Source organism: Chaetura pelagica, unplaced genomic scaffold (assembly GCF_000747805.2).
Source record: "Chaetura pelagica isolate M959 unplaced genomic scaffold, ChaPel_1.0 scaffold127, whole genome shotgun sequence".
Taxonomy (NCBI): domain Eukaryota; kingdom Metazoa; phylum Chordata; class Aves; order Apodiformes; family Apodidae; genus Chaetura; species Chaetura pelagica.
The window spans coordinates 2586639-2598414 of record NW_009953923.1 but is presented as its reverse complement, the minus strand read 5'-3'; the positions used below and the strand labels follow the sequence as shown (position 1 = coordinate 2598414).

At 40.7% G+C, this 11776-nt stretch overlaps 1 protein-coding gene across 1 annotated transcript in view; it reads left to right on the top strand.

Annotated features, from left to right (window-relative positions):
• CALCR (calcitonin receptor) overlaps positions 1 to 11776 on the top strand; it is a 62327-nt gene that overhangs the window by 7489 nt on the left and 43062 nt on the right. Inside the window, exons 2-3 of the mRNA XM_010001577.1 lie at positions 919 to 1072; positions 4548 to 4658. Coding sequence (XP_009999879.1) covers positions 919 to 1072; positions 4548 to 4658 — 265 coding nt within the window. The remainder of the gene's footprint in view (positions 1 to 918; positions 1073 to 4547; positions 4659 to 11776) is intronic.

Below are 11776 nucleotides of genomic sequence, written 5' to 3'. Positions count from 1 at the left end.
AAGGCAGGCAGGAAGGAAGGCAGGAAGGAAGGAAGGAAGGAAGGAAGGAAGGAAGGAAGGAAGGAAGGAAGGAAGGAAGGAGGGAAGGAAGGAGGGAAGGAAGGAGGGAAGGAAGGAGGGAAGGAAGGAGGGAAGGAAGGAGGGAAGGAAGGAGGGAAGGAAGGAGGGAAGGAAGGAAGGAAGGAAGGAAGGAAGGAAGGAAGGAAGGAAGGAAGGAAGGAAGGAAGGAAGGAAGGAAGGAAGGAAGGAAGGAAGGAAGGAAGGAAGGAAGGAAGGAAGGAATTAAAAAAGATAGCTGATACCTGAGATTTTTTTGTCTTCTAGAGAAAACAATCCTTCCCTTTGTCCTTCAGGTTGCTCAAACGGGTGAGAAGTCAGATGATACCCCTTGATCAAAGAGGACTTAGTTATTCAGAATCTCAAATTTAGGGTCACTGTACTGACATATGTAACTGGGAGGTAGTGAGGTTTAAACTCTCTACCCTATATTTCTGTGACCTTAGGAGCTAAAGGAGCTTAAAGCAGCTGACATGAAACATGAAATGATCAGTTCTGAGTCTGAGATATTTTATCCGGGCAGTCTGGAGAGGAAGTACATGGGTGTAGCTTTGGGAAGATACAAACTTTTTATGCAGATCACTAAGGTAAATTAAAAGATTTTGAATACTTTATCAAATATTTAATGGTCCTTTCTTTTACCAAGAAAAAGGACTTGTTTAAAATCCACTGCTTATAGTGAGGTAAACTAGTAAAAATTTAGTGTTTACTTTGCGAGCAGTGTAAGGCCCATCATAATGCTAAAAATATGTGTAAATAAAATATCTTTTAATAATGTATAACAGAGATTTCTGAGCCTCCTTTTTTATTTTATCCTCCTGGTTTATCCACTTGCACTAACAGTTTTTCCTTTCTGTACAGAGAATGGTTCCAAGTCTTTCTTCTACTGTAAATTATACTGATCCTACACTAGAGCCTGTAGTGACTGAAAATTCAGTCATACGACAGAAGATAATAGATTCACAGTTCAAATGTTATGAGAGGATGAACAGAGCTCCTCCGTACAAGAAAAAAGGTAAAAAAGATTTTTAAAAAATCTGTTTGTATATTGCCATGCTTGCTTATATATCTTTAAAGAGACATTTTCTCTGCATACCAGCCCATAATCTTCTGTGGGGGTGGAGTTTCCTTCCCTTAAGCACTAGTCAAAATCACAGTTACTTTGCATCCTCTTAAGTGCAAAGAAAGAAAAAAGCCTGGAATGAGCCCAAGGAATAACAGTTCTTCCTTCCTCCTTATCAGATGGTACCTCCCTTATCTACGTTTCTGGCTCAGTGCTTTGCTGCTTGAACATCTCATGTTCTTGCTTGGAGAACGGCATTCTCCTGAGCCTTTCAGAAAGCTCACACAAAGACCTGATTGTGAATGGTGATCTCTTAAATATAAATGTCATTCTGTTTACATCACTCACTGTTTTGTTTTTCTGTCGTTCATGCATTGACTGACAGCTGCCAGTCTAGTTCCAGGTATTCCATATTCAGCTGTGACACTAGAAAAAAAGAGGTTTTCAAAATATTCAGGACACATCTTTATTGAATTTGAGGCACATATGACAATTAATAAAAAGGGAAATGACAAATGGTGGTGCTACAGTTGCACAGTATAAATGAAGAAGCATTTCTGGTTGGGACTTAATGTTCGTGTTCTTGTCACTTTTTCTCACAGAAAATATGGATGAGGAGGCTAAAAAAAAAATTGGTGATATTGTGGGCATTTATTCCAGTAGAGAACAGAGATTCAGAGTACACAGTTTAAAGAGAAAATATATCAAAAATAATGATGGAGCAGAGATAATGTGGGATTTTTTTGTAATACAAGAACAAAGACATTTCCACAGGTCTTTACCACTAAAATTTTACTGATCTCTGTAAGACTCAAAGAATAATTAAATGTTAAGATACTCACGTCCTGACGTGGAAAAGTTTTTGAATTATAATAGAGATTCCCATTCCTTCAAATAGGTTTTCATTCAGGACAATAATGGGGAAAGCTCATAAGTATTTAAACAGGGTTATGTCACCTTGCTCATGTGATTAGTTGCAAAGGGCTGGAGTGTTTTCCAAGCATGAGTCCCACTCATGAGACATATGAATTCCTGGTAGTGTTCCCAAGGGCAGCGTTGTGCCAGGAGGACAGCAGTGGCAGATCCCCAGCTATCAAACACAGGACAGCTGCTCCCACATTCCTTTGACTGGCAGCTGGATGTACACATGATGCTGTTGGGGACTGTTATGCACATACAATGTGCACTTAACTCATATATAACTCAGTCCAAGGATACTGGGTGACTAAGGAATGATGCCAACACTACTGAAGTTGCATTTGCAACTGAATTACAAGATGCCCATCAGCCCTCCCAACATTTACACTTCATAAAGAGTTGGAAGCGGACAAGGTCAAAGTCTCTTGGCTGCAAACTTAAAAGGAAGAATGGGATGAGATGGGGTGTCTCCTGAGAGGAAAAGCCCAACACATGAGCTGAACTGGTATTTGGGGTAAGCATTTTCAGCACAAACAGTAGTGGGGTCTAACACTGAAGTTCCCAGGAAAGCCCAGTGTCTGGTACAACTTTACAAAACCAGCCAAGGTATGTCTAATTTTTCCCTGGTATCTCTGCAGTCTCTGATGTAACCTGCTTGTAGGCTGATGCAAAGGTAGGTTAAATACTTCATAATCCTCATAAGCTTGTTTAACCGTTCCTTTTCTGTTCTATTACTTGCACTTTTTATTTCCTGCAGCACTTAAAAAACATATATATTGTGTATATCTAGATATCTGTGTTTATACATATATTTATGCATGTATATGTGCATATGTATCCTGTTACTTACCATGAAAGACACATTCCATGAGGTATAGATCAACATTGGTGATTTTTTTCTTTATCAGGCAAGGCAAAGGATTTAAAGCTAGAAATTCCTACCAATCCCATTCTGCAGTGTCTTTCAGATACAAGCTCAAGTTGCAAACGTTTTCTAGTCTTCTTTTTCTTTGATATTGCAAAATTACTCCTAATAGTCTTTCAGATACATCTCAAAGCTAGAGAATAACATGAGAATGCCTGAAGGAAAGATAAACAACTGCTGATATGATGGCTGGTTAATTAAGTGAACAAGTAGAATTAGCACATTTGACTTGACAATGGAAAAATAGATGTGCATAAAATTATAGGTGATGAAGACAAAGTGTTCATTAAATATCTTTTTTGCAAGACATCTAATCTGAAAAAAAATCAGACCCTGAAAGTTCTATGCTTTATTTTTTAATCCACAGTTATTTTGACTTTAAAGCAGTTACTGGTGAAAAAATGTATAATTCAGATGCCTTTTTATAGTTTACTTGCTTAAGTAAGAAAGTTCATCTGTGGATAATTTCAAAAGCACCGGAAACAATTAGCTGCCCATATGATATTAACTTTAAATGGTTATTGCTTGCCTTCCATATGATTCTTTCAGAAACAATCTACATGGTCGTAGCAGCAATTTTGAAACTCCCCTGAGTTTCAACCAGAGCGAAAAAGGCAAGATTTGTTGTCTCACTGTATTTCCCTTTAACCTGATGGTCATGAAGATAAATACCTTTTCCCCAACACAAACTGATTTAAAATGGAAAGTAACTAAGAACTATAGGGTTGTTTGCGGGTTTTTTTGGTTGGTTGGTTTTTGTTCGGTTTTTTTTTTATCTGTTACTTTAATATATCCACAATGAGTCAGGAAATCTTGTTACAGCAAAGCAGTCTTACAGCACCATTTCTGTGGACTATAGTACATAGCATCTCTGGTGGGAATTGAGAAAGAGCTGTGTTCTGCCTCCCTAGCATGGCCATCATTTCTGGAGCTGGGAACACAGCCTTGGCAGTGCTACCTTCCCAGAAGGGGTGTGATGAGGACAGGGGCACAGCACACATACCCAGACAACATCAGCAGGCAGCATTTTCCTGTTACAGATCGGTCTTGCACCTCTCTTCACTAGATCTGTACTTAACTGACTGATCTCCAGTGCTGAGCAGTGCAACAACCTTACAGGACCTGTCTCTGCAAACACTGCCTTTAGCTGGGACATCTCTACAAGCTCTTCCTACCTTTACAATTCAAAGACTTAGTTTTCAGACCTGCCGAATGGCAGAAGGTTAAATGAAAGAGGGTCTCTATAAGGTCTTTCCATAACTAAGTCCCCCCATATCATACACATTCATGGACAAGGGTGGAAGGAAGATCAAGAAGAGGAGTTTGTAGGATCAGACCTCACATTCAAAGTTCAGTTCAACAGGCTTAAAATATTACTGTCCAGTAAAATTAACACCACTATCATCAGGTCAGTAAAACCAAGTACCTTGCAGCACCTGTATACCATTCAAAGTATAGCAATAGCAAGGAGGGTTATTGCAAAACTAAAAAGTGGCAGACAGCAATATTCCTTGGGAGGGGAGAACACAGCAGGTTCAGGAGTGACTGTGTGAGTTGACTACTGCTTTCCTCTTGATTGCCCAGGTCTGTTCTGCAGCCGAACATGGGATGGCTGGTTGTGCTGGGATGACACACCTGCTGGAAGAATCACTGCTCAGAATTGTCCAGATTATTTTCCAGACTTTGATCCAACTGGTACAGTATTTCTTTTTATCATCTTATCTTTTGAAGGAAGTTTTTGCAACATTCACACCATTGAGAGGAAGGACGTTTGTGGTGGCAGTTTTGTAGAATTATGAAAACTTAGAGAGTTTGGCTGAAAGTAGAATATATCAAGTTTTTTCGTTGCCTACAGTATATATTTTAATTTGTAAATATTTTATATGTATTCATTTTTATGTAAATATAATCCATGAATTCATGGAATCTAGTTTATGAAAATACTAACTGCTTATAATATCAACATTCTAAGTTTTTACAATGACGAAGAAAGCTTGTGTACATGAAATATGTATCAGCATGTTCTTTGTTTAGTTTTTATTGGAAAATATCATTTTATGGAGGAAGATGAGCAGAAATAATGTTCTTTCAGTCTCCCGGGTTCAGTTACTCATTGAATTCTTCATACAAACACTAGCAGCCATGCAGACTAAGAGAAGTAATTCAATAATCTTTAAAAGGATAAATTAAAGGAAAAATCAAGCACAGAAGTGTTCTTGAATTTAAACTTTGCAGAGAGTACTGTTTGAAGAAAGACATAGCTGTGTGTTCCATGCTCAGGATATACTGCCTATAGGCTTGATGCCATAGTGTGCTAAATCTAGCACAGCCACAGTGTACCTACCAACCAACCAACTGCAGGTAGAAGCTATGGAAGTAAAAGCTGGGGAGGGTATGTAAGTCTAAACATTTTCCACAAGGCTAACCCAAAAGCTTTGTGCCCAGCTGGAAAGTAAGGAAACAGACTGTTGCATAGCTGTGAGTTCATTACCCAGTACCATCAGCTAAAACTATTGGATTTGTTGAGCTTGTTGCCTATTTCAAACCAGAGGTGTTTCCAGACACCAGACACTGGATCAGATCCCGTATGGATCTCCCTGAATGCCATTTGCAGTAGCAACCAGATTGATCAATGTTTCTGTTCTTTATAAATCAAGCTATCCATGATCACAGAATTCTCATCATGGCTCGAGGTCCTCATCCCTCAGTGCATGGAGCTGATGACAGAGCCACTCTCCCGCTTGCTCTCAAGCCACTTATTCCCACATTTTCCACTTGCCCTCTTGTCTCCAGTGACTTGTTCTGAACTAATTGCTCTGCTACAACACTCTCCAAAGTAACACTTGAAGCCATCTGTGGAGAAGCACCTCACTCCACTTATTAATGGTTTTTAACACCAAGGTCTGTGGCTCATAGGGCTGATTGCAAATCACTTCTTCATGTATAGATGCATGCTGCAGAGTCTGGCCCACAGTCTGCATGGACTGTGGTTACTCTTTCTGCCACACTTCAAAACTTGCAGATTGGGGTATTCTTTAGTATTCTTTTTCTCTGTTCTTCTCCAGTTATTAATTTCCTACTGTTCTCTCTGCTGTCCTCTTTGGGAACAATAACTGTGGTCTGCTGGACTCAGTGTTTTCTCCTGTCACACCTCTCTTCTCCTTGTCAGCACCTCTCCTGCATTCTGGTCAGTTGACACTCCTTCCCTGCCTCAGAGGCAGCTCAGCATCTCCTGGTTGAGCCAGAGCCACTTTCCTAGAGTAGCTGTTGAGTTACCCAGCACATATTACAGCTGTGGCATCAAACCGGTGGGTAGCCAACCTTTGCTTTACAGGTGGCTGATTGTCACTCTGGGACTTAATAAAGAAGGAGGGAGACAAGAAATCATGGGGGTGACTAGAAGTCTTTCAACTGCTAATGGAAGTGGCTACCACTTAGAGGTGGTCAAAAGCACAGGTTCAGCTGTCCTGAGAAGTCTGTCAAGTTTTGTTTCACAAGTCATGATTTCATTTAGCAACTTATGCCTGTTAAACAAAATATAGCTAGATTTTCTGCTGAAAACCAGAAAATTCATCCTAAAGAGCAAGGATATTAGAAGATGAAAACTGCACTGCCTGTCAGATTTCCTTCCCACTAAGTCTCCGTGATACCAAACCACCTCAGTGTGTATTTTAGGCGTGCAAGTAACCCCATGGACTTTTGAAACCAGTATTTCACACTGTGCTGCTTTGGGCTGCACTGCATGAACCACTGTTTATCAGCTCACTGATGGCTAAGTTATTTTTGTTTAAGGTTGTCTGTAGGTTTGATTCCTGGAATAAACTTATGTAATACAGCTTTCTTTTTGTTCTTTAGTACTTCCATAATTTGTGACTGGAAAAGTGAAATATTGTCTGGCAGTGTAGGATTGGCTTTGCTTCCCGTCTGAACCTGTGGGTGCTGTATAACAGCTCTCTATATCTGAACCCCCAACAACATTCAGCATCAATAACAAGAAGAAATTACTGGAGTATGTTAGAAAGTAAATAAAGCGAAATCATGCCAGAGAAAAGAGCCAGAAGCAAAATTAGGAAGAACATGCTCAGTTCACTGTTCATTTTTTGTTAGAAAACTTCTCAACTACCAGGTGTAGTCCCACTTTTTTCACTGAACTTATGTTAGTTCATACTAGATAGAAATTTACATTCTGAAAGGAGGAACTGTGATAATCTAGCCTGTTCAGTTAGCTAGGGCTTCTGACACTTCTTTCCCCACCTGAGGAAGCTTTACCTTATGAAAGGAAATGAGGATCTTAAAGCTGACAGACAAACAGAAACCCCTCTCTACAAGCTGTGATAACTTTGTCCTTTTCCATAAACAACTGTTGCCTCCTGTAGCAATCTCTTTCTCACAATGGCCATCATGCACAATGTGATAATGCATAAAAACAAATGAAGTTATCTGGAAAACATACTGAGATCTACTGCTTTAACTGCAGCGACAGCAGGAAATTGTTCATCCACTGTGATGCTCTGAGCAGGGCTGACTTTTATAATCCCCTATTTGAGCAACATGTATAGTTTCTCTTGTATTTTATATTTATATTTTTTATCCAGATTAATCTTTGGTGTAATCCATTTGATGTGGTTCCAGGTCACAATGAAATTACTAGAAATTGGATTTGATAGGAGTGTAGTATGTAATTCATGCTGGTAATATTCTTGCTAATAAAAACCAGGGAAATATATTGCAAATGTAATGGCCTTGTAGCAAGGCAGATTTATTGGGGGCAGCATTGCCCTGCTCTGCAATTGGGTTTGTGGCAGGGTAGTGTTAAATTACCCATCTTCCTCTTCCTTTACAGTGCATTTGGTCAGGATTACTTTGGTGCAGTTATACATAGCAACAGAGCTGAACACGCACGTTGTGCTGTGGCAGCCCTGCCTTTTCATTCACTTTTGGTCCCTTTCCTCTTTGGCGAAGAGAAGTGCTTAAAAGCAGTAGCCACTCCAGCAGCAAAACTCCACTCAGTTCTCCACTGAGTGTTGGTGAGTTTCTGCCTTGGCTCCTATTTTGTAAACCAGCTGCTCATAATTCTTCATGTGCTTTCAAGAGCAAAGTTTCTAGAAGTGCAATTTGGAAACAGATCCGTATCTATCATAAGCAATTACCTCAGAGGATGATTAATATGTTGGTACCTCTCACCACTGGGGAACATGGAAATACAGCCTTGCTCTCCTGTTCTGACACCAACTAGAGGGAGTGAGGTCCCCTGGCTCTGGGGTGTGGGTCACGGCAGCAGCGGGGGTAGAGGCACTGCCCGTTTGTGCTCTGGCAGCTCACTGCTTGTGCCACACTGAAATCTCTCCATGTCTTTGTCTTTCTTAAAAAATATCTTTGGAGAAATAAGAATAAATGCTCCATGCAGGAAAAGAGGGACAGATTGAATATCTCTTGCAGATCTCTCTGTATTTACCAGCTGTGACACATATGACCACAAGGGACTTGAGGGACACAGGCACAGCCTTCTCACAGCTTACAGAAGGCACAAAGCATTCAGCCGAGTAGGCTGCCAAGCTGACAAGAGCAGGCATTGCAGATTAGATTGTGGCCTGCCACAAACCAGAGAGGGAGTGAGACCACCTGTGTTGCAGCAGCAGCTGCAGCACCTTCTACTTCCATAGCTCCTGGTAGGAAGGGAGGCCACTTCCTTGGCCATCCCCTTTTTCAAGCACCTTCCCAGATGTGGCCTTTCCTCCTGCATACCCAAAATGTCCTCCTTCCCACAACATATCTGTGCTCACAGGGGTAAGGAGCACCATACTTGGTGGACAAGGACCTGCTGGAGCACCCTGAGCAGCGCAGGGAGGGCTGGGCCTGGAAGAGTCCTTCCCTTGCTGCCAAAAAATGCAAATTTTCTGACAGGCTGAAAACACCAGCTCTGGATTTCTGCTGGTCCTATTTTCCTGTCTTGAAGTGGTATCATTTAGGCAGTGATAATTAAAACAAATCTGAACTTGGTTCCGCTGCTTCTTTTCCTCCTAACCTTCTGTGTACTTCTGTCCTCCTTCTTAACAAGCCTGACAGCTGTATTTTAAAAATCAATTCTTATCCCCACAGTGTACAATATGACTCTATTTTGCTGATTCCAGTTCTGCTGACTGAGGCATTCTGATGATAGTGATAATTCTTCACTTATTAGGACACTGGAATTGAAATTTTCTAGGGTCTCCATTGTATTATGTCAAATGATTTTTTCATTTTTGAATAATTTTCTTCCAGAATAAATTAGATATGCTACATCAGCTATTCCCTCATTGCAAAACTAAGCACTTCACAGATCTGTCCAAACAATGGTGAAGAATCCAGTGTCTGGTATGTGCTGAGAATGCACTGCAATAGAAGAGAACTCTTCCTAATTCCAGTTTATAACTCAACAATAAATAAAAAAATTGTGTTGACTCTTTTAACATATGCTAGCTATAGAGTTGGTCTAATTGTAAAAAACCTGATTGTTAGAGCAATCATGTTTGTTCCAGAGTTATTGGATTAAGTTATTTATTACATACAAATGACTGATTTGTTTTTATGGAAATAAGAGTCATAAAAGCACTATTGGTAGCACAAACAATGCCACATGCAAAACTATTACTCCTGGCTAACCTTCTTAGATATGTCACTACTTCCATGAAAGTATCTATTTTTCCCAGACTGCTCTTGAAGTGTCTATCTATTTTAGCATAACTGTCTATCTTTTCTGCATAACTGCCTATGAATTGCAGAATTTTAAGGTTGCTAAAGTCAGGTGAGATTAATCCTATGCAATGTCACTGTTCCTCCACTTTGAATAATGTGATTCCCAAGTGGTCCCCTACCCAAGCTGATAAGGTACAGTCTAAAAAGTTTAGTGCTTACATAGTGTTTGAACAATCATAAAGCCTATACTTCTATTTTGCCTTGCAAGTGTTGCCTTATCCATCCTTACACACCATGTATTTCTCCAGAGCTTACTAGATTCTTCTGGTTAGCATAAAAACCAACCTGTGCCCAGGTTCATAACCCAACACCTGCTACTGGGCCATTGTAGAACGACTTGCAGTATAGCAGTGGTTGGGTCTCACTTTATTTCTGTATAAATTCATAGATGTAGCAGAAATGTTTCACCTGTTCGAGCCACTAGGATGGACAGTAGGAAGGCTGATCCCCCAGTCCCACATTCCGACCACATCACAGAGAGCAAGCTGTGGGCCATGGGATCTGTTGTGCTTTTCTGGCTTCAAGGAGAAGTATGAGACAACAGGTTTGTCTCTAACTTACAGAGGCCACATTAAACTTTGGCAGAGTGCCTAACTAGGCGCTGAAGTCATGAGATGACAGGTGACATTTCTGTTACACACTGCAGAGTATTAATAAAATCCATGTACTTTGCAGAGTGCCTGGGATAGTGAGTGCACTGTTTGTACACTGTGTTCCGTGGTAGCACAGCCATTAATCTTTCATCTGTGACTGAAAACTTCTTCCAGCTTTAGATAATATCTGGCAATGAGTACAATGGGAATATTGCTACACAGGCAGTGTGAGATTATCTCTGAGCTGCAGTGATGGAAGGCTGAGATAACATGCCCTGTTCCTCTTGGTGTTGATGCACGTATTGATTTTCAGCAAGTCCACAAGAACAATTACTTGAAATTTACAGTAATTTTGAAAGTATATCTTTTCTTTTCTTTTCTTTTCTTTTCTTTTCTTTTCTTTTTTTTTTTTCTTGCAATGGTACTATATAAAGTGTATTTCTGCTCAAAGGAAGATAGCTCAGTTTATACAATCCCGACCTTGCCAATATGATCAGTTGCTTTCTTTAGGGTGTGTAGAGGGCATAGAAGGAACCTTCCAAATCAATGGAATCTTAATAATGAGAGCTGATTAAGCAAAGTAAATGCAAATGTTGACAACAACAAGAAGTAAAACGTGTGTTCACATGTTAGTTGGCTTATTTTAAGTGTATTGACTGGAAATGCTCATAATCTATGTATAAAGCAAATAAAATTAGAAAGCTAGAATGGGCAAAGGGAAAGCAAGATGGATTTTTTAAAGACTATTTCAAAAGTCACACTTGAAAACCCATGTTCTTTAATAAATAAATCTCTGTGCCACTGTCTAAGAACACACATAATTTAAGTTTCTGATCTTTCTTGCCCTGCCCTTGTTATAGGGTAAGCTTTCCAGTTACTCCTATGTGGCTAATGCTGGAGGGAAGGCCAAAAGAACTAGTCCAAAACTTGATAGGTGATTAGAAGTTACTGTCTGTGCCTCAGTGCCCAGGATTTCCAGACAGAAACGTGAGCGTGGCCGGGAGGACACAGGCATAGCACACATCTGCAGCTCCAGGATCCCTCCCAGCTGAAACCCCGGCTGTCCCATCACCCCAGCAAAACGATGTGTGAGAAGGAGCACTAGCCTGGAGAGTGATCCCTATGGCAGGGCTTTCAGGAAGGATGCCAGAGCCACCTGCAGTGCAGAAACCAGCACCAGAAACACCTGGAGAGGCCAAGCACACATCGGATTATTTAAACAGAAAAATGTGCAACCATTTTAAATTAAAACGGACACTTGGAACCTGCGCCTGAATGTTTGCAAGGCCATTTCTTCCACAGCCTGCCTGCTGTGCAGCCCTCTGAGGAAAGCCAGCAGTGCTCCCACTGACCCCTGGCAGGGTTTAGCTGGCAGAGAGGCTGAGCAGGCATGTGCTGGTTTGGATGGAATCCCATGACAGGGACCCTTCCACCCCTCTGCATAAGCACGTGGCTGGCAGTGGGGCTGTCACCATCTCCAGCACC